This window comes from Bombyx mandarina, chromosome 09 (genome assembly GCF_030267445.1).
Source record: "Bombyx mandarina strain Sakado chromosome 09, ASM3026744v2".
In the NCBI taxonomy this organism is placed as follows: Eukaryota; Metazoa; Arthropoda; class Insecta; order Lepidoptera; family Bombycidae; genus Bombyx; species Bombyx mandarina.
Window position 1 is genome coordinate 12,854,309 of NC_143216.1, and position 24,929 is coordinate 12,879,237.

At 37.5% G+C, this 24,929-nt stretch overlaps 2 protein-coding genes and 1 long non-coding RNA gene across 5 annotated transcripts in view; 1 reads left to right on the forward strand and 2 right to left on the reverse strand.

The window, feature by feature from the left end:
* Nucleotides 1–24,929, reverse strand: part of NGR-A24 (neuropeptide receptor A24) — a 195,192-nt gene that overhangs the window by 117,303 nt on the left and 52,960 nt on the right. The gene's annotated exons all lie outside the window — the stretch shown is intronic.
* LOC149502364 (uncharacterized) lies at nt 10,496–12,095 on the reverse strand. The gene is made up of 2 exons (XR_016323573.1): nt 11,133–12,095; nt 10,496–10,773 (listed from the first exon to the last, which is right to left on the reverse strand). It is a non-coding gene; the product is annotated as an uncharacterized LOC149502364 (long non-coding RNA).
* On the forward strand, nt 19,090–23,403 carry LOC149502365 (uncharacterized). Its single transcript, XM_089729936.1, has 2 exons — nt 19,090–20,543; nt 21,373–23,403. Exons 1-2 carry the CDS (start codon nt 20,258–20,260, stop codon nt 21,570–21,572), a joined length of 486 nt encoding a protein of 161 aa, XP_089586062.1. The 5' UTR covers nt 19,090–20,257; the 3' UTR covers nt 21,573–23,403.

Sequence of the window (24,929 nt, forward strand, 5' to 3'; positions counted from 1 at the left end):
ATGAAGTCGGGAGGTCGGAAGTCTTTTCAACTCCCTAACCTATTAAGGATCTTAGAATTGAATCCAAGGAAAATTGTAATGATCTCATTCTTTTCGAAACTTTTCTGTTTATTCCTGTGTCTGTGTACTGATATAGCGGATTTTATATTTGTTTTCGAGACGCGTTCTAAACTAGTTAATTAGTATGACTAATTAGTTTTGAAAGTAAATTCATTTCATTAATCACACCGCAGTTTTCATTGTATAATAGGTGAACCATGGCCCATTTAATTGCTATCGGGGCCCATAGACATCAAAAGCATAAATGCCGTCACTAGTTCATTACATTATAGCTCTTTGGTTCTTCAAATCGGAATATTGCTTTGCGATATAGGAATACACAAAATTATGGTATCAACCCGTGCTAAAGCCGACTTAACCTAATAGGTGTATGTATGGCACTAATAAAGAATGAAAAAGAAAAAAAAAACCGTGCTAATTTACAACGCGTCTTTATTACTAGTAATTATAGTGTTATATGATATTAGCTCGCGTTGTGGAATTTAACAGCTATACAGCATGTATATATTTAACAAAACCTGCTTCCGAGATTTGAACATCGGCATAGTCGCATCTCTGTTAAGAGTACGCCAAATGGTTATCTTTATTCCTTTCCTTTAATAAAAATACATAAAACAAAAACTCCGTCCAGGACATTAGCATGGATAACACCTCCATTAATCTATATCTATACTTATACTTATACTTATAATATTATAAACATAATATTATAAAGAGGAAAGATTTGTTTGTTTGTTTGTTTCGAATAGGCTCCGAAACTACTGGACCGATTTGAAAAATTCTTTTTCCATTAGAAGCCGACATTGTCCCTGATGAACATAGGCTACTTTTTTTATTATTTTTTTTATTTTATTTTTTTGGTTTCATGTGTGTTTTAATGTTTCCGAAGCGAAGCGAGGGCGGGTGGCTAGTCCATAATAATTTCCCATAATATGTTAGCTGTTGTAATGAGGGGACTGATAAAAAACAATTGCTTGTTCTGCTTCTAACCTGGATACCTCCATTCTTCTTATTGAACCGCGAAGCGAAGAATTTGTATTTTCCGATTTGAGGGATAGAACGTTCGTTATTACAATTAAACTAAGACATGTCTCTAGGTGGACGGCAGCATTAATGTTCTAGGGTCTAATTCAAACGAAACTCTCAATCAAACTAGCCGTATCGATTTTTTCAGAGATTGTCGTACGCCTGGCCACGAATTAATTTGCTAATTAAAAATCCGGCGAAATTAATTTTTACCGCCGTAACTGGAACATTGTGAGTGATACTCGAAGTCATATGACTCGATACTAGTACCTACAGCGAATTTCTTATTCGTTACAGCACGAACTTTTAAATTTTATAATTCACATGCATCTCCTCTCTGCGCACGCTCTTAAGTTAGACTAAACTTAAAATATCTGCAGACTTGATTTTAAACACGATTTACTTGAGTTTTGATTGAAAATCACAGGGTTGCGACTTTTTCTAAATCAAAACCCGAAGCAATAGGCTTATACATATAACGATTAACTAACATCGGCTTGTACTTTCTGATGTAGCGAGCTTAGTTTAGTTTAGTCTGTGTCGAGTCGTGGCACCTTCGCTAGAAGTAATAGTGTTCTGTGCGTGGCACAACAAACACGTTGCAAGCTGTCGTATGTATTATGTAGGGTAATCTATATATTAATACATGAAGCAAAAACTTTGTATCACTTTTTACGAAAATTGTGCGGACGGAGGAGTATGAAATTTTCCACACTTATAGAGAACTAGCGACCCGCCCTCGCTTCGCTTCGGAAACATTAAAACACACATGAAACCAAAAAAAAAAATAAAAAAAAAAATAAAAAAAGTAGCCAAATCAAATCAAATCAAATCAAAAAATTTTATTCAACATAAATGAAAGTACATACTTGTTGAACGTCAAAAAAAAAACTACCGCCAATTCACAAGAACTAGCCTCCGTCCTGAGAAGAATTGGCAAGAAACTCAGCGGGCATGTCTTTTTTTTTTTTTACATATGAAATTATTATTTATTTATTTTTTAATATTAGATTTTTTTTTTAAATATGAATTTTTTACAATGAGTAATATAACGTAACAATTACTACAATATTGAAATGCCTGGAGCGAGCAACTCATTCCCACTTTGTGCAATCTTCTAGATAATCTTTGACTTTATAGTAAGCTTTATTGCACAGATGTTCTTTAATAGTTTTCTTAAACCTATGTATATGTAGGTTCTGAACATCTTGTGGGATTTTGTTGTACAGGCGCACAGACAAACACCCGAATGAATTTCGTATCTTATGTAACCTACTCATCGGCACAACAAGCTTGTGTTTGTTCCTAGTATTTCTATTATGTATGTCCGACTGTTTAGGAAACTCCTCAATATGTTTACGAACATACATCAAATTTTCAAAAATGTACTGGGATGGCATAGTGAGAACTTTAATTTCTTTAAATTTCTCCCTCAGGGATTCCCTTGAGTGCATGTTATAAATAGCACGTATAGCTCTTTTCTGCAGAATAAATATCATTTCTACATCGGCCGCATTGCCCCATAGCAAAATGCCATAGGACATGACACTGTGGAAGTAACTAAAGTAAACTAAACGAGCCGTGTCCGCGTTTATTAACATTCTAATTTTTTTTACTGCGTATGCTGCAGAGCTGAGCTTACTCGCCAATTTATGAATATGAGGTCCCCATTGCAGTTTGGAGTCCACTGTTATACCAAGAAATACGGTTGACTCAACAAGCTCCAATGATTCCTCAGAAACAATTACATCACTCTCCACTTGTCTCACATTTAAAGATGGTTTAATAAATTTTAAAGTAAATTTAATACATTTAGTTTTCTTACTATTCAATAATAGGTTATTGATACGGAAACACACGAAATCGCATCTTTCACTTCGTCATAGACTTGTAATTGTCGTTTAATTTTAAATAATAAAGATGTATCATCTGCGAATAATACGACCTCGTGTAGGGACTCAATAAAACTAGGTAAATCGTTTATATATATTAGAAATAAAAAAGGACCCAAAATGGAACCCTGAGGTACACCCTTTTTCAACAAGGTGCCTGAAGATCTTTTACCTTTCACATCTACTGTTTGTATCCTTCCTGATAAATAGGAAGTAATAAGTTCCAATGCACCATCCCTAATACCATAGTGATGTAGTTTCCTCACCAATGTTTCATGTTCAACACAGTCAAATGCTTTGGACAAGTCACAGAAAATTCCAAGACAATCATGCGATTGACAGCCTATGTTCATCAGGGACAATGTCGGCTTCTAATGGAAAAAGAATTTTTCAAATCGGTCCAATAGTTTCGGAGCCTATTCGAAACAAACAAACAAACAAATCTTTCCTCTTTATAATATTATAAGTATAAGTATAAGTATAAGTATAAGTATAAGTATAAGTATAAGTATAAGTATAAGTATAAGTATAAGTATAAGTATAAGTATAAGTATAAGTATAGAGAAGAAGTGCACAATGCGAATTTTTTTTTTAAATAAAGCATAAAATATACATTAAGTCAATAAAGAAAACATTACACACACCACATACCATGTATTTGACGCACACACGCATGCATACTATTTATTGTCAAACTTTTGTTCTTGACGTCTGTGGTCAAATTGAGAATAGATTAAATATTGTTTGTCTTTATTAATATATTTTTATAGTGTAGCCTTGGCGAAATTTGTGATCATAGTATGTGTACAAACTTACAATTCTAATTAATTATAGTTGAATTTCGACTACTGTGGGACTTCTAGTAATGATAAAATGACACGACAGCTTGCAACCTGTTCATTGTGCCACGACTCAACATAGACTAAAATAAGCCCGCTACATTTACATTAAAGGTACCTTTCTTTATTTAACAAAGTCCTGCGTAATCTTTAGAGATTCTGAACATTGAATCTTAACAATATTCTCTTTAACAATGGCAAATTGTTTTGTACAAAGCTCTATTGGATAGTGCTGTGAAAGATCAGTGATCGTATTACGTCCGCACCTACGCACCCGTTCACTTCGAAAGCATTCGTTTTAAGCCGATGAAACGACCACCCAGTGTAAATATCTTTGCAAAATTAAATTTCCCAGTAAGCCTTTAGTAAACGAAGACTTTGATTGATTTCTTACGTCATAACACGAACAATAACCTTAAAAGGCATCTTAATAAGACTTGAATGGAGTCTGTGAAATTGGATATACGTCAGAAACCCTTTTTGATGAGTGCAGAATTAATTATGTATGGCCTTAATGGAAAAAGAGGATATTCTGTTACTGGTGGTATAGGACGTCTTGTGAGTCTACACGGGTGGGTACCACCGCCCTGCCTATTTCTGCCGTGAAGCAGTAATGCGTTTCGGTTTGAAGGATGGGGCAACTGTTGTACTGTAAAAACTGGGACCTTGGAATTCATATCTCAAGGTGGGTGGTGACATTTACGTTTTAGATGTCTATGTCATTCGGTGACCACTTAGCATTAGGTAGGCCGTGAGCTCGTCCACCCACCTAAGTAATAAAAATGAAATTGCTACTCGACTACAGTGAGATAAAGATAAAGAAGGAGACTAACAATAATACACTCGTCTATTTCTTGCTCAAAGTAGACATTCGTTCGAAATTGAATGATATGATAGACAAATTGAAACTTCAATCGTTTTCAGTAGTCCCCGCTGGGATGTCTATAAACTCTTGGGTATTCACTTAACACCACGTCATGCCACCCCCGCTCATTTGCAGTGTTTATTGATTGCGAAATATATTGATTAACATAAAAGTACGACTACCCTACCAACAATATGTGTCAGTCGGGATTCAAACGATACCTCAGCTATCTAAATTTGCTCAATAATTTAAAAGCTATGGTGGAGTAAAAAAAACTCAGTTGGGAAGCGGACCGGATATTAGTTGACTTCTTTTTTTTGGCAGTCGGACTTTCAGTTAGGATTTTTCTTTTGTGTAAAGACATTACAACGGTATCGCCTTCAGAAACGGTTTCCTTACAAAGTTTTTTTGTTACTTACATTAAACAACGATGTATAAGAAACGTCGGTTTTGTTCAAGACGACCGGTATACTTGATGTGAGTCGATTATGTACGACTCCCACAATGAACCAATAAGAAGACCTTTTGACAAAAATCGGACACGGAAAATTTGGCATTGTTACACATGGAACGGTATATTGAGTTACTGTATTTATTTCTGTTATTCATTATAGTTTGATGACTAAGAGAGCTTTTACGCTACAATCTTTACTTGTAATATAAGCGGCAGTAGCATGAAGAAAACCACAGTTTTCTTTAGTATCATTATTGCGCTAAATCCACATCATATTTAGTGCTATTGTTGGGTCCAAAACTATGTTAAACATTTCAACACAGAGTCAACAACACACAGATATTGACAAATATATACCCTGTTGGATACAGAATTTTAGTTTTCCATAAAAACTCTACCCCGAATTAGAAATTCAGTTTTATGTACATAATATATTATAAAGTTTTAAGAATTCCAATGGCACCTCTCTCACTTCATATTATTACTCAACAATAAATTACTATTCGTTTTATTAAAAGTAAAATTGGCATACTAATCTTCACCCACAAACATAATTTCTTATTGAGATATCCGTGGCGCAGTGCCAGTGTAGATAAATCTTCTAGTCAAGTCTCCGCTGCAACTGTAGTCATACGCATCTATCTATATATACACTTAAAAAAGTCGATGTGTGTACTGTTATACGGAATTGAGAAAATATATTTTAAAAAAATGATTTTATTGATGAAATAGACATATAAAGATTTTACGACGACAATGACGGCAACCGTGCCGTGTGGAATTAGGAATAGGACTGACTAACTAGGGAGGGGATTGTTTTCTAATAAGAGATCATAAGTGCTGATACTATTCGGGAAAGGTGATGATGAAAGCAAAGCTAGGAACCAGAGGGTATCATAACAGTACGTATATAGTTAGTTCCCTATAAACTCTGAAACCGCTTGACAGATTTCAATGAGATTTTTAAAAAATATTTATTTTGGCCTAGCGGGCGATGCTGTGAAGCTCGGTAGCGATCGGATCGAAATCAAATCAAAGATCAGAGAACAAAGTGCGCCGGATTTGACTAGTAGATTATAAAATATTATACAAATACTAGAATTGTCTACAAGTCGTAAATACTTCGAAAACAGCTACTTTTGCAACTCCATCACCGGCTATCATCATTTTGCCTATTTCTGCAGCATCATGCATTCCATAATGGAATTTCGACTAGAGGTCTTTGCATGGTTATTGGTCCTTCACATTGTTTTTTTTTTGTTGGCAATCACCTCGTCTGATTATAAACATAAAGAAATAATCAAAAAACAATAATAAAGAGATAGATAAATAGCATAATTAATGATTTGAAAGCTACAGAGCACATTTGATTATCTAGTGGAATTTAGTAGTGACGTAACTGTTTTTAATTGCACTACATCAACAACTCTAGCCGTAGTCTGCTCAATATGTATCTATTCATGCATACATTCATGAAATCTGCTTGTTATCGTCGGCACGCATGATCCTTTGAATTCACGGCAACTGTAGCGTAATGCTTGTGATGTGGTAATGTTAAAAAATACTACGAAATTGGTATGTTTTTTATTACCATCGCTTACGGATATGAGCCAGGGGTTGCCGGGTTTGTTGAAGAATAGTAGTTGTTAAAACACATCGTGAAGAGGAAGGAGGTGATTTCAGGGCAGGAAAATTACCGGCTTGAAATACAGCGTGGGGTTACGCAACTCTGCTAAGTAAGATTGCACTCCGCAGTGTTGGTTGATGCTATAATAAAAATCCAATAGCCAAACGATTGCTTAGGATACACCCAACAGAATATACTAAATATAACTTTTTGTGTGAACATTGTTCTTAGAGTCAATATAATTCTATAACTCAAGAAAACTTAAAACACAATTTTTAAGTATAGAAGTCGTTATCTATACTAATATTATAAAGAGGAAAGATTTGTTTGTTTGTTTGTATTGAATAGGCTCCGAAACTACTGAACCGATTTAAAAAAATCTTTCACTGTTGGAAAGCTACGCTATCCCCAGGTGACATAGGCTATATTTATTATATTTTCAAAAAAATTAAGGATCCCTTACTGAAACTCCAATGATGTAACCCAATGTGTAAACAAATTACCTAAAATTATTTACATCGCGTGCGCTATTTCCCAAGCGAAGCCGGGGCGGGCCGCTAGTTGTAGGATATTATAGGTTTTGAGATAAAAGTGTTTACCAGATATAATAACACGCAAATGAAATAGTTTATTTTTTGCGTTATCCACTTAACATTATCGTCAGTGGGAAGTTCACTGTGCACTGCTGCACATACGATAAATAAAACTAAATCGAAATAAACACGCACACACACACACACATTTAAAATACAGCGCTTAGTTATTTTTAAGATTGTTTTATTCAGATAATTTACAATTGTTATTAATTAATAACGAAAGAGCTCTAAGCAATACTTATAATTAGATTGTAACAAAACTTCACCTAACAGGGAGAGCGAGTAATTAAGTATAGTTAACATAGGTTTTGAAAACGATTTCATTGGATTCATGAAAAAATTAATACTCAAAATATCACTTCGAAAGTGGTCGATGACAAATTGACTTCTGTAAACAGTAATTTTTTTCGTATTTTTTTTATTTTTTATTTTTTTTATTGCTTAGATGGGGGGACGAACTCACATCCCCCATGGTGTTAAGTGTTTACTGGAGCCCATAGACATCTACAACGTAAATGCGCCACCCACCTTGAGATATAAGTTCTAAGATCTCAGAGTATAGTTACAACGGCTGCCCCACCCTTCAAACCGAAACGCATTACAGCTTCACGGCAGAAATAGACAAGGTGGTGGTACCTACCCGTGCGGACTCACAAGAGGTCCTACCACCAGTAAATACATTATTTTGTCTGTATTGTATTCAGGAACCGTAATTCTAACTATAGTTACGATTTATGTTCAGATTCGCGATAGTTGTTCGTTCTCAATCGGATTAAAGTCTCAAGCAGCCACCTGCAGTCGTAACAAATCGTTATAACTTTCATTCAACATAAAGCTTAGGAATTAGAGCAAATCATAAGTTTGATTGTTGTTTGATTGATTGAGCGTGGTATAGGTATGTGATGCGTAGAGAGAAGATGCATGTGACTAGGAGATGTATGGAAATGGTAGTGCAAGGTAGAGGGGGAAGAGGTCGACCGAAGAAGACATGGATGGAGTGTGTGAATGACGATATGAGAGAGAGGAGTGAGTGTTGAGATGACGGCTAATAGAAGAGAATAGAAGAGAAAACTTAGCTGTGCCAACCCCACCTAGTGGGGTAAGGTGGAGAAAAAGGAGAGATAATTTTGATTGTTTGTTGATTGGATTTAGAAAAAAAATACACTATACTTTTCGAAATGGATATCATAAGTGATTTTTTTTATTGCTTAGATGGGTTAACGAGCTCACGGCCCTCCTGGTGTTAAACGGTTACCGGAGCTCAAAGGCATCTGCGACGTAAATGCCGCCACCCACTTTGAGACATGAGTTGTAAGGTCTCACTTTTAACAGTACGGCTGCCCCACCCTTCGGTTCGATGTTTGACCACCAGGTCGATGGCGGGCGGCCTCTACCTCTCTTTTGTTCTGGCAAGCTTAATGCGATTTTCACCACATGGCCTTCGTCCCGTCTCATTATATGGCCATACCATCTAAGGCGATTTTCCGTCATTCTGTCTGTGATTGATGCGACTGTAAAGTTCTACTGATTTTATTATTGACTTCTTTTAATAATAGTCAGTTTAATGTATTTCACTAAAACACCGCGGTGTCTGCACAATAATCCTAGTCGCTGTCGTTTATTTATGAAAGTTATTTGATATTTTGGGTCTGAGTTTACTTGTAACGTATCTGTTTGCAATAGGCAAACATAATAGGAAATTCTAGCTTGAGGCCGTTGATCGTGAACAAATTCATTAGCCAAATTGATTTCAAAAAGTTGCCAAATATTTTACAATTCAGCAGGCAGGAGCAGGAGGGGTTATAAAAAAACCATACCCGAAAATTTAAAGGTCGGTCTGGTATTCGGCGATTATAAAGCTGTGGCTATATTTATCGCTTGTGTCTTACGGCCGTTTTCAATAACGTATCTGAGTTTTCGGATAGATAGCTATCTCCGAAAATCAGCAAGAGCGTATCTATCCTTAGTTTGCGTTTCACAATCACGGATAAGTGCTATCTCTCTTTAACCAACAGTAGATAGCTTCTTCCCTCCGATTTATCCGAGCCTCTTGATACGTTTCGTTCTACTACAAATACGAAACAACATCAGGATCAAGACTTATTTTATTTTATTCTAAATTATAACTATAATTTAACCAGCATATTGTAGACTATCATAAACACATTTGTTTATAACAAAAAGTAATAAAAACATATGTAGATTTTTTTAAATTGGACGTATTGCTATTTTTATCCTAGTCGAAATTATGAAACGAAACGTTTTGACAGTCCGTTGAAATAAAATGAATTCTGTAAGTATCTATGAACTACATTGATAATAATAATTTTACTTTGAAAACTTTGAGTTCAAGTTTAGAAAATATATCTTTTTCAGTCAAGAAAGGCAGCAGCCATGACAAAAGATGAGACGATGATTCTAGCAGAACTTGTGGCGGCGAAAAAACATTTCAATAATAAGGCAACAAATGCCACAAACAATAAATTGAAGGAGCAGGCTTGGCAAACCCTTGTAAATGATTTTAATTCGTCGATTCGTCGTTTCCCACGAACTCCATCGCAGCTTCAACTAAAATGGGAAAACTTAAAGAACGCTACGGCAACATAAGAAACAACCTTAGTAAGGTTAGTATAATTAGTTGATTGTTTGTCTCTAATAACACATTGATAAACATGATTTTTTCTTCAGGTTGCCGTAGTATTTGAAATAATTATGCTCTTTGTTACAGGCTGGAGGTGGTAAGGATTGCAGATGAAATTTTGGATAAAGCATGCACATTGTTGTAGGTCACATATAATATTTTTAACACTTTTACAGCCAAGCGGAAACAAGATGGAAGAAAAGAAATGCAAGGCTAGCATAGGGACAATGCATTAGCAGAATATCTAATAGCAAAAAAGAGACTTGACTTGGAAAATAAAGAAAAGGAGATTGTTGTAGCAAAAGTTAAGTTATATTTAGATAATTAAAAAAATTAAAAATTACTTAAAAGGAATATTAAATTTCATAAATTAAGTAGGCAATAATAATTTTATATTAGATAGTTTTTTAAGTATATGTACAAATTCTAAATTAAATATCTTACATGTACTAACTACCATGTAATTATCATTTTGGAAAATAAAAAATAGTCAAATTATCTTTGGAGTTTATTTTATAAATTATCTTTGGAAGCAATTATTTATAAGTACATAGTTGTATTTCAGATGTAAGTTTTGAAAAATTGTTACGAACAATTATATTATTTTCCTGTAATGTATCTGCGACTGAAATTTCTGATTCTAATTCTTCTAAATTCATACTTCTGACGATATTATGCAGCATGGCAGCTATAATAACAGCTTGCATATTTTCTAGTTTTAATCTACTTTTCAATGATATACAGGGAGTCTTCTTTTACAAACACCAATGCATCTGAAAATTATACATTATTCGCTTAAATTATTTTACAATACAGTATAACAAGCTCTTAACTAAAAAAAAAGATTACCTCTCTATAGTATTTCTTGTTTTAATATGTGATTCATTTTAAATCGTTCCGATTGAGTATGTGGGTTAATTAATCACGTTAAAAGATAGGGTTGTGGGGATAGCCTCTATGGGCAAGCAAATAGCAATTTCCAAGTCCACTTTGTTATCAATGTTCTCTTGATATGTAGATAATTTATTATAATAGTGTCATATTAAATTCATATAAACACCTAAATATATAATATAAATAAATAAAAATATAATAATAATAATATAAATAAGGTAATATAAATAAGAAATACCTTTTCAATCGGAATGGTTAATTATAGTTGTATCATGAGTAGACCCACGCCATCAAGCAACAACATTTTGAAACATCAATGATGCATTGCACACAAATTACACATTCAAAATACTCTTTTTCTATTTCTAAATTCCTCTCCTATATTTGAATCTGTAACACAAATATAAAATGTAGAGGTATCAGTGTGTAATAAGAATGAAGGTAAATAGCCTACCAGGTTATTGTATTAGTATATGAATGTCATTTAGGGCACCATGGGAATCCAGCAGTATTATAGAATTCCTGTTGAGTGTGATTTTGTAACACAACAAAAATTGGGTATAATTTTGCTATTGCTATAAACAAATATAAGTTGTAATAACGAGTACTTTTATGGTTAAAATTTATCTTACCTTTTTGACGTTACACTCAAATATGGTCTCATTAAATTAATCAATTCATTCACAACACCTTTGCTCAGAAATCTATAGTCAAATTCGTAATTATTGATCTTCGCCATGTAATTCAGACGATCTTTATTTTCCTAACCATATGATATCGGCCTCACTATCACTATCTGCATCACAATCCATTATCATTTGAAATAATTCCATATCACTATCATCACTGCTACAATATGCCAATATGAAGAGAAACAATTATTAAATTATAGCGATTTACTTTCGAAAGATAAACATGTAACCGGCCGATTTTGACAGATAAGCGAATGCCCATACTAGAGATAGCGCCGCCTACCGGAGAGTTACTTAAAACTCATATTGAAACGGAAGTAAGCACGATTTGTATGAGCGTTCTATCTTTAGCAGGCTATCCGTCCTCCCGACGATGGATAGATAAATCCGATAGGAACTGCTGCCCGTCGATAGGTTATTGGAACGTAAGTAAGGACAAAAATATAGATTTGTCTATCTTTAGTAACCGAAACTAGGGATAGATAGGTTATTGAAAACGGCCGTTATAGCATATGCCGTTCGCGTTATAGATTATCAATTTTTTTTATGGCGAAATTAAAAATGATCTTGCGCTCACCGTGTCCTGTTATAATCTTGACTACGCAATTTTCGGGTAGCCGTATAGATCTGGGCCATAAAACATTATCGTTGGTGGTTTACACGTAATAAAACCATTTAAAAGAGTTTGGTTATGGCTATAATGAAATTTATTAGAGTTTTTTTTCCAAGTTTCTCTCGCCAATCCCATGATTTTACAAAAAAATCGCTAGCCAGTTTTTAACGCTCAAGAATTCTACAACGAATTCCTTTCTCGAAAAGACTCTGAACGATGAGGTTCAGATAACCCGAGGGAAATTTAATTTATCTTAGATCCCGCAGCGAACTTCATCGAAAGAATATATGAGGCTTTCCTAGGCCTCATACATATTCTTTGTTAATAAATTCTTATTTACCCTAGATACCGACTGCTCTCCCCGCAAAGGAAGAAACAATGAAAAATTTATGAAAAGCCAAAGACTGAAGAGCTGTATTCAGGCGAAGCGACGGCTGTAAATAAGGCAATGAAATTAATAATACGTACATTTTTTAATCTTCACCTTATCTGTGTACTCACGATGAAGCTTTAATTTAGGAAGCCACATGGCCATAGCTATTTGAAGATTCGTTCAGTTTATTTTTACAATGTCTTTTCTGCTTAAATATCTCCTGTTGGGTCAAAAAATTATTAGATATTCCACCAAAAAAAACTTTTACATTGATAAGTATCTAATTTATCCGAAACGAAAAAAATAATTCAACTGGGAACTTTTTAGGTGCGCAAAGGAAAAGTGATGAGAACAAGGCATTAATATTACCTCTGTTCCGTCCCGTAACAGTTTGTTCTAAAATACATATTTATATTATTATTACTTTTTTTTATTGTGAATAATTACTTTTCTTTTTTTTATTCTTTGAGTACGCAACGCGACACAATTTGGGTTTATATGTATTATTCATTTCTTATTTTTTTCTTGTACTGGGTCTGCGACATATTGCGTGTATCGGAATGCACCATTTCCGTGGGAAATGGTTCTTCGGCGCGACACTAGCGCCACCACCTGCCTACCAGTTAGTGCGGAAAAACAACAAAAACAGAGTTTTTCGCGCGAAGCCGCTGTAGCCGCATCGGCACGCGCATTATATTTAAATAGTGTGTAAAGTTCCCCCTTTCATTAAAAAACTGGAAAATAGTGACAGTGACCTATGACTTTTTACATGTGAAGGATATATGAACTGATTCTGTCGGCAATACTCATCCTCGACCAGGACCTTCGGACGTGGTTGCGGGACGATTCACGGTAAGTCGTCAGACCTAGGCCATATCCTAATCAACCTCTCACATTGACATTCAGGTTAAAGTCTCAATTGTGTTATATTATAAGAGTTGACCCACCCTTCAAAACATATCGTATGTGTGTCTTACGGTAATGATAAGCTTGATGGCAGTAGCCGCCCGCATTAAGAACTGAAGCTCAAACCACTCTTTTGTTTGTTTTAAATTTTTCTCATTTATATACCTTACTTTTTTATTGCTTAGGTTGGTGGACAAGCTCACGGCCTACCTTGGTGTTATGTGGTTATCGGAGCACATAGACATCTATAACGTAAATGCCGCCACCCACTTTGAGATATAAGTTCTAAGGTCTCAAGTATAGTTACAATGGCTGCCCCATCCATCAAACCGAAACGCATTACTGCCTTACGGCAGAAATAGGCCGGGTGGTGGCAACTACTCGTGCGGACTCACAAGAGGTCCTACCACCAGTATGACTAGATCCTCTTACTATATTCACTATTGTATTCGCTTACGTCCCGCAAGATACACAAAAAAGGACTGATGATCATGGAAAATCTCACATCGTATTCTGGGCTGGATATTTAAATATCTATCAATCGAAAGCGATTTTAAGTCATGCAATTAAAACTTTACCAATAATTTATTACTCGAGACAACTTGATTTAAATGCTCCTAAAATATGAGAGTATTCGACTGGATTTGCGATTTCTGCGTAAACTTTTCCAATTTGTCGACAGTCGAAACTAGGCAACTACTGAATTTGTCGCGAAGGGGAAAGAATCAAACCTTTAGTTACGAATCATTGCACAACTAGAAAAAATCGACTCCAGGATGCTTTGGACGAATTTCAACTTTAATCTTTTTCAATGGGACGAATTAACTAGAGTAAAGATAATTATGTACTTTGAATACTGTACTGTACTGTATTATGTACTTTGTAAACTCTTTTTGAAACGGCAAACCTTTTATTTAAATGCTCCTAAACTATGAGAGTATTCGACTGGATTTGCTATCGTTTTCTGCGTAAATTTTTTCAATTTGTCGACAATCGAAACTAGGCAACTACTGAATTTGTCGCGAAGGGGAAAGAATCAAACCTTTAGTTACGAATCATTGCACAACTAGAAAAAATCGACTCCAGGATGCTTTGGACGAATTTCAACTTTAATATTTTTCAATTGGATGAATTAACTAGAGTAAAGATAATTATGTACTTTGAATAGCTAAGTGTAAACTCTTTTTGAAACGGCAAACCTTTTAATGTTGACACTGGATTTATAATACGATTTAACCAGCTGGAATTAGCTGGAATTCATTTAATTAGCTTCACTTAATTTAGTTGGAATTCACACAGTAAATTTGTATGATGAATTTCGAGAATTCTTCATTAGATTTGTGATAGGCAGTCCGTGGTTCACTAACTGACTAATTTAACATAATCCGCCAACAACTAATGAGCTAGACATTCATTTTAAATGTTTACGTTAGTAATCTGATTAACTGATAATATTCAAATAATCCCAGCATTAGAATATAATGTGATTGTGACGCTATTTTATCAAAGTCCGTTAAATTTAAAACCATATTGTGTTATTCCACGGCCGTGTATCCAAAGACCAATCTTTGTTCGTTTTTAAAACAATATTCAAACAATCATTGCGCGTAGATGTTTAGATAAGCATCTCACGGCCAGATGTTGGATGCTACACATTTTTACCGGCACGCGATCCATTGCTCGCATTCCAAGAGACGGATACAGTACAGCGCCAATACGCACAGCAAGAGACAGCGAAATTACACAGCATTTCTGTATTTAAATTGTAATAGAAACCCAATTTATTACCACATGGCCGTGATTCGGATATCAAGTTATACAATCAGACGTTAAATTTTAACAATCTCATCAAATTCGATACGCGCGTTTGCTGGGAGACTGAAACAATTAAAAACATTTTAATGGCGTTCCAATTCTCTTTTTGTGTTGGCGTTAGTTGGTATACGCAAAATTTTGTAATTTGTATATATACGTTGTAGTTTTAATACTTAAATCGTTAAATGAAAGATATTACAGATAGCCATCCTATAACACGATAGATACGTTGCTACAAAGTTCCGTGTTGTGCGAAACAGTGTTATAAGAGCTAGAACCCAAACAGGGACAGTGATTTTTCTGAGTAAAACCTCTCAATTATGCCTTTATGTATTATTTTCCTATTATAAAAAAAAACATAAAATTTCGGTCATTCTCATATATTGTATGTTCATAGTGCATAATGTAATTTCATAAATAATTTAAAACAAAAATCTCGTTATCATGTTGTAAAAGTAGCGTGGTAAAAGAGGATTTTCGTGATCTTACTTTTTGTCCGAGTATTAGAGTGGAATCGTGTTGTAAAATACCGTGTTATGGAAGGATAATCTTTATGTTAAACACGTCATTGCGGATCCTCCCGATCCATTAACAGTGCTTTTAGGTACCACAAGCACCGGTCACCGTCCTCGTCGAACCAGTCGCTTGCGATGAAGGGCTTGATTAGCGAATCAACCCATAGACACAGCCCATTGAGTTTCTCGCCGGATCTTCTCAGTGGGTCACGTTTCTGATCCGGTAGTAGATTCTCCGAAGCACTTGCTAAGGCCAGTAGCAACACTCCGGTTTGAGCCCCGTGAGCTCACATACACGTTAGGGTGAAGCTGAAATAGCCTCTCAAGGCTATCAGCATAGGTAGGGAAAAAAAATTATCTTAAGTTATGACATGGACATGTTGTTGAGATATCTAGAAATATGTTTGCCGCGTTTATCTCGGAACCGCCATTATGCATGTATTTCGTTTGCCATATTGAAGTTATTGAGTTCATCAACTGCCATCTCATCATGAAGATACATTACTGGTTATTTATCTCTTCAAACACCAGCGTGTACCGTAAACTACGCTTCGGGGAACCCCAAAACTAGCATAAACAGTATTTAATTGCGTTCCAAAACACTCGTCATAATTGCGAACAAACAGATAAAATTGTAAAATGTATGCGAAGTCATGACGTTGAAGCTTTATTTGAACAATAAAACAATGTTTTCATTGGGACTTCGCATCTGATTGGAATTATTTCGGAGTGCTCTGGCGATGCGTTTTAAATTATTTTAATTATGAAAGCTTTACAAATTAATTTTCAAATTCGTATTGTTGATTAATTTTAAAGATACGCTGATCTTATATTACGGGCTTTTCTTTAGCGTCTAAGTATGTCATTAATATCAGTCAGCACGTTAAGATAGAAATCGAATACTGTCGTGCTTTCAATTGTCTTTAAAGGCAGTGGAGTTTAAAAACCTTTCGATACAGTTTAGAGGTGTTTTAAGTCCGTTCAAATACATCTGCTTATTTCTGCTGCAAAACAGTTCGTTCGAAGGATGGAGCAGTCATTATACAATAGTCGTCGACCTCATGTCTCAGGGTGCGTGGAGGTATTCACGTTTTGACGCGAAATGGGTCGTGAACTCATTCATTAATATACTCATTAGATAAAAAAAGAGCCTTTTATGAATGCGAACATCAATTAATATTTTAATTAAAATTTGAGAATATTTGATTTGTCTGTAATGTAATGATTTTGACTGTAGCTACATATTTACTAATTATTAACGAATTCATAAAACAAAGTCGTGATACGTCATAGGATTTGGAGTTTACCCGACACATCGATGTTACATGCTGTCCAAATAAATCTCATTACCCGATGCACACAAATTTCAGAGTACATTATTTGCACTCGATAAACATTGACGTCATTTGAGTGATTATTATTATATATCGATCGTAACGTTGAAAGCCAAGTACCTTTTTGAGTGTAAATTGTTTAGAAAGTAGAAGTGTTGTATTTTGGAAGATGCTGTAAATCAGTACAGTGGTGCACAAAATTTATGAGTATCATCATCATCATCATCATCATTTCAGCCTATCGCCGTCCACTGCTGAACATAGGCCTCTCCAATAGATTTCCAGTGCGACCGGTCCATTGCCACCTGCATCCAACGAGACCCAGCGCTTTTTACTAGGTCGTCGGTCCATCTAGTAGGTGGCCGTCCCACACTGCGCTTGCCAGTACGTGGTCGCCACTCCAGGATCTTTCTGCCCCATCGACCGTCCTCTCTTCGTGCTATGTGGCCGGCCCATTGCCACTTCAGTTCACTAATTCTACGGGCTATGTCAGCAACCTTCGTTCTTCTACGGATCTCCTCATTTCGGATTCGATCACGTAGAGAAATGCCGAGCATAGCCCTCTCCATAGCTCGCTGCGCTACTTTGAGCCTTCTAAAAAGATCCCTAGTGAAGCACCACGTCTCCGAGCCGTAAGTCATCACTGGTAACACACATTGGTTGTACGCCTTTGTCTTAAAGCACTGAGGTATTTTGGACGAGAAGACGTTGTGCAGTTTACCGAACGCTGCCCAGCCGAGTTGGATCCGTCTACTGACCTCTCTCTCAAAGTTGGACCTACCTAATCGGACTGCCTGTCCTAGGTATATATATTCGTCAACAACTTCAAGAGTAGAGCTCCCAACAGTAACTATGGTGGGTGCAACATGGACGTTGTACATGATTTTTGTTTTGTCCATGTTCATTTTAAGACCCACTTGTTGAGAAACCCTACTGAGGTCACCGAGCATACGCCCTAAATCTTCCAGCGTCTCTACCATGACCACGATGTCATCGGCAAACCAAAGATGAGTGATGTATTCGCCGTTAATATTGATGCCAAGTCCTTGCCATTCCAGAAGCTTGAAGGAATCCTCCAGAGCAGTGATAAACAGTTTCGGAGATATCACATCTCCCTGTCTCACTCCTCTCTTTACAGGGATTTCCTTCGTGCAATGCTCCTGTACTCGGACTGACATGGTGGCGTTATTATACAAACACTTCAATACTTCTTTATGAGTATACTTTAAGTAAATTCAGCCGCAGCTCATTGCCTACACAGAAGATATAGGTCGGTATCCTTTTTTATTTTTATTTTTTATTGCTTAATGGGTGGACGAGCTTTGAGATATGAGTTCTAAGGTCTCAGTATAGTTACAACGGCTGCCCCACCCTTCAAACCGAAACGCATAACTGCTTCACGGCAGAAATAGGCGGAGTGGTGGTATCTACCCGTGCGGACTCACAAAATGTTCTACCACCAGTAAAAAGTTCCACCTACAATTAGATTTTCTCAACAAAGTTTAAAAAGTGCCGGGTTCAATAAGCCATATCACTAAATTTTACGTGTGACTTTTGATTATACAAGTAGTTCCTCAAACTTGAAGTCGATGAAGTCGTTCGTGAAGATTTCTTTTATAAGTGTATAGATACTACAATTGGTAACTGCATGCAGGATTTTAATTTCAACCATTGTAGCATTACTAGATATGAATAGATCTTTCACGCTAGGCCTCAACTTCACATCCCAGGCATTTTTGAGGCAAGCAATTCTGGACTGTATGCCTACGTCATAGAAAAACCAATTTAGGTAGATACGGTCGTCTCAATAACGTTTACAGTTAATTTACGGGGCACTGAGCTCAAAGCAAATAGAGACATGTTTTATTAGACCAGTGTATTAGGGATGACCCTTCCAATAAAATATATCATGATAGATATGACGGCGTTAACGATATTTCTGTTTAGCACGTGCAATAGGAGTGACTCACACAAGCCAGGTGCGCCGGCCGTGTCGTTCGACTCACAAACAACAGCTGCAACAGAAGTGACTCATAAGCCAGCTGCGCCGGCTAGTATAAAAAGGCGGAACGTGCCTTGAAATGAACATTCGTTCGACTGCGTTTGCCCGGTGCACTTACTATATCGTTGTTACGTTGTGTGATTCAGTGACTGTTGTACGTACTGGTTAAAGTTGGACAAGTGTTAAAGTGAATTGTCAAGTTAACATATTGTTGATTAAATCAGAAACCAAAGGTGACTTCGTTTTACTTGGTGTTCAACAAGATAATATCTACCCTCAAGCTTACATCAGAAGTGAGATCAGGACTCTACTCTCACTGGCGTGACGTGTTTGAACATGTTCGAAGTACAGCAAAAAAAACATGATGCAGATCAGAATACTAGTAGTGGTACGCCACAAGAGCGTGAATGCAGCATACGTAAGTCGTGTAATAACGTCTCTGTTACCTCGATGGAAGATCTGAGCCACGAAGAAATCGTCACATCTTACGTTCTGGTTCATGTTGCCCAGTTTGACTGTCGACTTCATCACATGGCATTTACTAACGGAAATACATCACGTAACAAGCTATTGCAAGAAATTAAGGCAAGTGCAAATCTCAAGTGAAACTTCGATCGCAATAATGGATCTGTCATGACGAGTGGGTAGTTCCGACACGAATCGTTTTTTAGCCAATGACTACTGCTAGAGTTACATGGCACTAGTACAGTAAACCAGGACATGAGACTGTGAATTGTCGCTGAAATTTTAGAATCTACTCGATTCAATACCAATAACACTACACGTTCGATGACTTCGGGCTCCAGCAAGCAAGCAAACAAGAAAGCAAGCAAGTTTCCGTGGGGAAGAAAAATTGACACATCTGAAGTCGTCGTGACCTGTAAGATAAGACGTCCGGTGCGTTCGTGTTTGGCGATGCGGCGGTGTTCGGGTTCCGCTGGCAGATGCAGGTTTTTCCGGTGAAGTGCGTGCTTGTGCGTGCTTGACATGTGTTCGCGGTTGGCTTCCTTAGTGTGGGAGTAACATCGTGTAAGAGAGGTGGAACCCGTAAAATTGTAGTTTGCGTGGTGGCTGGTAAGATTTGTTGCGGTAAGAAGTTTGCATGGTGGTAAAATGTCTTGTGAGTCTGCACCGGTAGCCGGAGGTGAGACTTCCGCGGTCGCGGCCCACCCAGTCCGCGAGAACCGGGCAGATCGCCTCGACGGTACGGAGGCCGGCCGACGGGTCCGCCAAACGACGAGACCACGCCTCCAGCACGGACTGCCGATATTGGAGCCCCCGCGCTCCGGCTGCACTTGCGCTAGGGCGCGCCGCCTCGTAGGAGACTGTGAGGTATCATTGAATAACTCTGACTGCGATCGCGCGCTGCCGGCGTCGCAGCGCGGCGACGTTCTCGTGGGTAAGGACATGGCACCAGACGGGTGCTCCGTATAGTGCCATCGACCGCACGGGTACCATCACCCTGCCTATTTCTGCCGTGAAGCAGTGGTGTATTTCGGTTTGAAGGGTGGGGCAGCGGTTGTAACTATACTGAGACCTTAGAACTTCTATCTCAAGGTGTGTGGTGCGTTTACGCTGTGGATGTCTATAGTAACCACTTAACACAAGGTGGGCTGTGAGCTCGTCCACACATTAATACGAAGAGCATAATAAAACGAAATTAGATACGAAGTTTAAAGGGCCGTTTAAAGTAGTTGAAGTATTGGATGGTGTCGATTTAATTTTGACTCTCACACATTCGCTTAAGGCTCGAGCTGCTACTTGCCTCGCAAAAATACAGCCTGGTAAGATATCCTGGCCTACTATTAAAGAGATGCTGACAAAATTATCTAATGATGCAAGACCACTTCGACCTGGTTATTAAATTTGAAATGGAAAGCAAAAAGGGACCAGCTGAAGCCGGTATCCGGCTATGGCAACTTATAAAGAAGATTCCCGACGCTAATGTGCCAGAACAAATAGCCACCGGATTTGTTATATCAATACTGTCGCAGTGTGATGAAAGAATCCGTCGGGAATTGAACTCTGTCGTTATTACCACAAAAAATCGTCTATTTCACACATTACGTGGCTTTACCCTCAAAAGAAAAAACGAAGATCCTGATAAAGAACCAAAACGCTCTCGAAGTTTTTTTTCCGTGGAAGCTGCCATTTCTGCGGAAAACCTGGGCATCGTGCCGAAGGGTGTTGCGACAGATACTGCTCTCAAACTTTTTTCGATATTCCAGCAAAACCTGAACAACCTCCTCATCCGTGGGCGCCCGGCTCTCGCCTGCAAGTCAGCTGTTACGTGTGCGGTGATGCGAGTCATGTAGCTTCTGGGTGTTCCATGCGCTACAAGAAGAAAAACGACACTGCTCCAGGTGCTGTGGCAGGTGCAACCAGAGACGTCAACGTGTGTTCCAGAGCTTCAGTGTGTTACAGATAAGTGGTTTTGGCTTCCCCTTTATGTTCCATTCAGGGTCAGAATGTAGTCTTATAAAACAAAGTCATAGTAATTTATTCAATGGTAAGCGGTTTCATGAACAAGTCACTCTTTGATCTGAAAGTAACTTAGACCAATCATGATGGTAAGAGCACTTAGGGGATATTCAACTCGCCCTTAATAGTGCACGTTGTCGAGTAACAGGGTTTACTCCAATAGAATAGACGTTTGCAGTTCAGGGTAGTTCACTTGAAATATCTTAAAGTTTCAACAGAGTGATAATCCCTCTAGATTAGATCTTGATTTAGCACGGTCGAAGACCGGCGAAAACATAAAAAAAAAGGGGCACAAACAGAAGCTTGGTTTAGTCGAGGCAAAGCTAAAGTCAACCTCTTTTCCGCTGGGGATTTTGTTTTCGTAAGTTGACCGAAAATGTAAAGGTCCCTTCAACATTACTGCAGTTTTGGAAAACGATAGGTATAAATTGAGACATGTAAATAGTTCTAATAGAGTGTACAAATTTCCCCATGAAAACTTACGTGAAATACCTCGAGGCCCGTCAGGCCTACTAGAAATTTCTGAAAATTATAGTGACGATGACGTGACGGCGTACACAGATGGGTTAATTAATCTTGTTCATGAAACTGATCTTAATGATGACGACTCTATCACTGACAATAGAAGCGACATTTTTATCCGCAAATAGCGATACTATGTCTGTGGGTGGTGATACAATGTCTGTTAGGTCAGGCACCTCGGGTGCAGGTGTTGGAAATGTAGAAAACGATGGTCGGTCTCGCACTATTTCTGAAGAAAGTCCGTATAAATGTTCTAGTCTAAGAAATGTTTCAACAAATGCTACCGTACACGCAGAGTGAAAAAAAAAGAGAGAAAAAAAAAGAAAAAAAAAAAAAAATTAAAAAAAAAGAAAAAAAAGAATTGTAAGTCATTGAAGGGTGTATCCGGTCCAATGACTTGGCTAAAGGGATGTTAATCCGGACTAGCAAAAAAAAAAAAAAAAAGAGAAAAAAAAATGTAGGTCGTTGAAGGGTGTATCCGGTCCAACGACTTGGCTAAAGGGATGTTGATCCGGACTAGCAAAGAAAAAAAAAAAAAAAAAAAAAACAAAGTGTGAAGTCATTGAAGGGTCTGTCCGGTCCAATGGCTTGGCTATAGGGATTTTCATCCGGACTAGCCACAACAATTAGCTACAGGGATTGCGATCCGGTCTAGCATTATTCGGTCCAATTCGAAAAACTGAAGAGATAAAGTTAAAAGGGACATACTTACATACCTGAAGAGTTTTAAATGAACTGACCCAGGTATATAAGCAGTCAGTATTTATAGCCAGTATAGGATTTTCTGAAGAATTATGCGAACCGAACCGTACTAGATTGTTAATATCATAGACCACGTTTTAAGTTGCATCCGTTAATGTCAGGATGAACGAACACGTTTGTTGTTCACAGACATACCATAAGAATGCGCGCACGAGGACGAGCGCACGTCAGTATGGCCGTGACGGCGTTAACGATATTTCTGTTTAGCACGTGCAATAGGAGTGACTCACACAAGCCAGGTGCGCCGGCCGTGTCGTTCGACTCACAAACAACAGCTGCAACAGAAGTGACTCATAAGCCAGCTGCGCCGGCTAGTATAAAAAGGCGGAACGTGCCTTGAAATGAACATTCGTTCGACTGCGTTTGCCCGGTGCACTTACTATATCGTTGTTACGTTGTGTGATTCAGTGACTGTTGTACGTACTGGTTAAAGTTGGACAAGTGTTAAAGTGAATTGTCAAGTTAACATATTGTTGATTAAATCAGAAACCAAAGGTGACTTCGTTTTACTTGGTGTTCAACAAGATAATATCTACCCTCAAGCTTACAGATATATATTTTATATTTGTTTGTTTTAAAAACAACAAGAATGAGCAATTTTACCGATTGTCAGATTAATTTTATGCAGCTAACCAATTACTAATGACAGAATAAGTAAAAGTAGTAAAGTAGTCAAAAAAATAATGGTAGCAGAACCGGTCATCGTTCTCGTCGAACCCATCGCTTGCGATGAAGGCCTCGGTGAGTAAATTAATGCACAGACACAGCCCACTGAGTTTCTTGCCGGATCTTCTCAGTGGGTCGCATTTCCGATCCGATGGTAGATTCTGCGAAGTATTGCTCTTGCTAGGATTATTGTTAGCAACGTCGTCAGGTTTGAGCCTCGCGAGCTCAACTACTATTAAGGTTACGCTGAAATGGTCTCTCAAGACTATCAGCTTAGGCAGGAAAGAAAAGATAGCAGAATTTTGACGCATCAGCGAATCATTACTAGCGACGGATTAAATTATTTTGCCATTATTACCCAATGTTAAATGTACTGCGGCATTACTCATAATGAACATTGTTCAATGTCTAGTCTGTCTAGCTCTAGTCTAAAAAAACGCAATGTGCTTGGTTAAACTTAGCGCATTGACGATTGTGAATGCCTCAGAGATGCGTCGCGAGTTTTCTGATGTCATCATAGTCATCTGAGAGATGATGATACAATGTTTTGCCAAAATGATACCTTAAATTTGAATTTTTAATGGAAGCGGAGTGAAACATTTTAGTGTCAACCCTATAGGTAAGAGTAGTAAAATACAAGACAGACGAAATTGTATGTTCAAACTCCGCGGTCAGTACGCGTCAACACCTCCGACGAGGGTTCCAAGTTACATTATGTTTCTTTGCTTATTTCGTGAATTGTTAAAAGATGTTCTGATAAATTTGCTCAGGGCTGTTTTCACGTTATTCTCGTGCGATACTATTTTTTAATTCAGTGGAATTAGGTAGAAAAACCCGACTCCTATTTCAGCTGTTACAGCCAGACCATGTAGAATAAGATCTTGTTTTTTCCCTTACCTGTTCACTAATAGCCTAGGAGGCTATACCAGCTACCGGACAGGTAGGTGAGCTCACGGGCCCAACCTGTGAGAGTTTGCTGACACTAGCAGAGCAGTGCTTCGCAGAATCTACTATCGGATCGGAATCGCGACCCACTGAGAAGATCCGGCGAGAAACTCAATGGACTGTGTCTATGGGTTAGTTTGCTGGTCGAACTCTTCGTCGTGATCAACGAGCTCGACAAGAAAGATCTTGATACAAGTAAATTATTAACTGTGATACAGCGACTAAATCTCAAAGCAGAAGGCGAGCTGGTTTCACAGTGAATTCAACCTAAGAAAAACGAAGTAAATACTGTAGTACAAGAATAGAATGCTAGCTTTAAAATCGCATATACTCACTTAAAAGAAAATCACTCACTTTGTTTACGGTAATGAATACAAAATGCTGTCTAAATTTTTATCTCTACATAAAC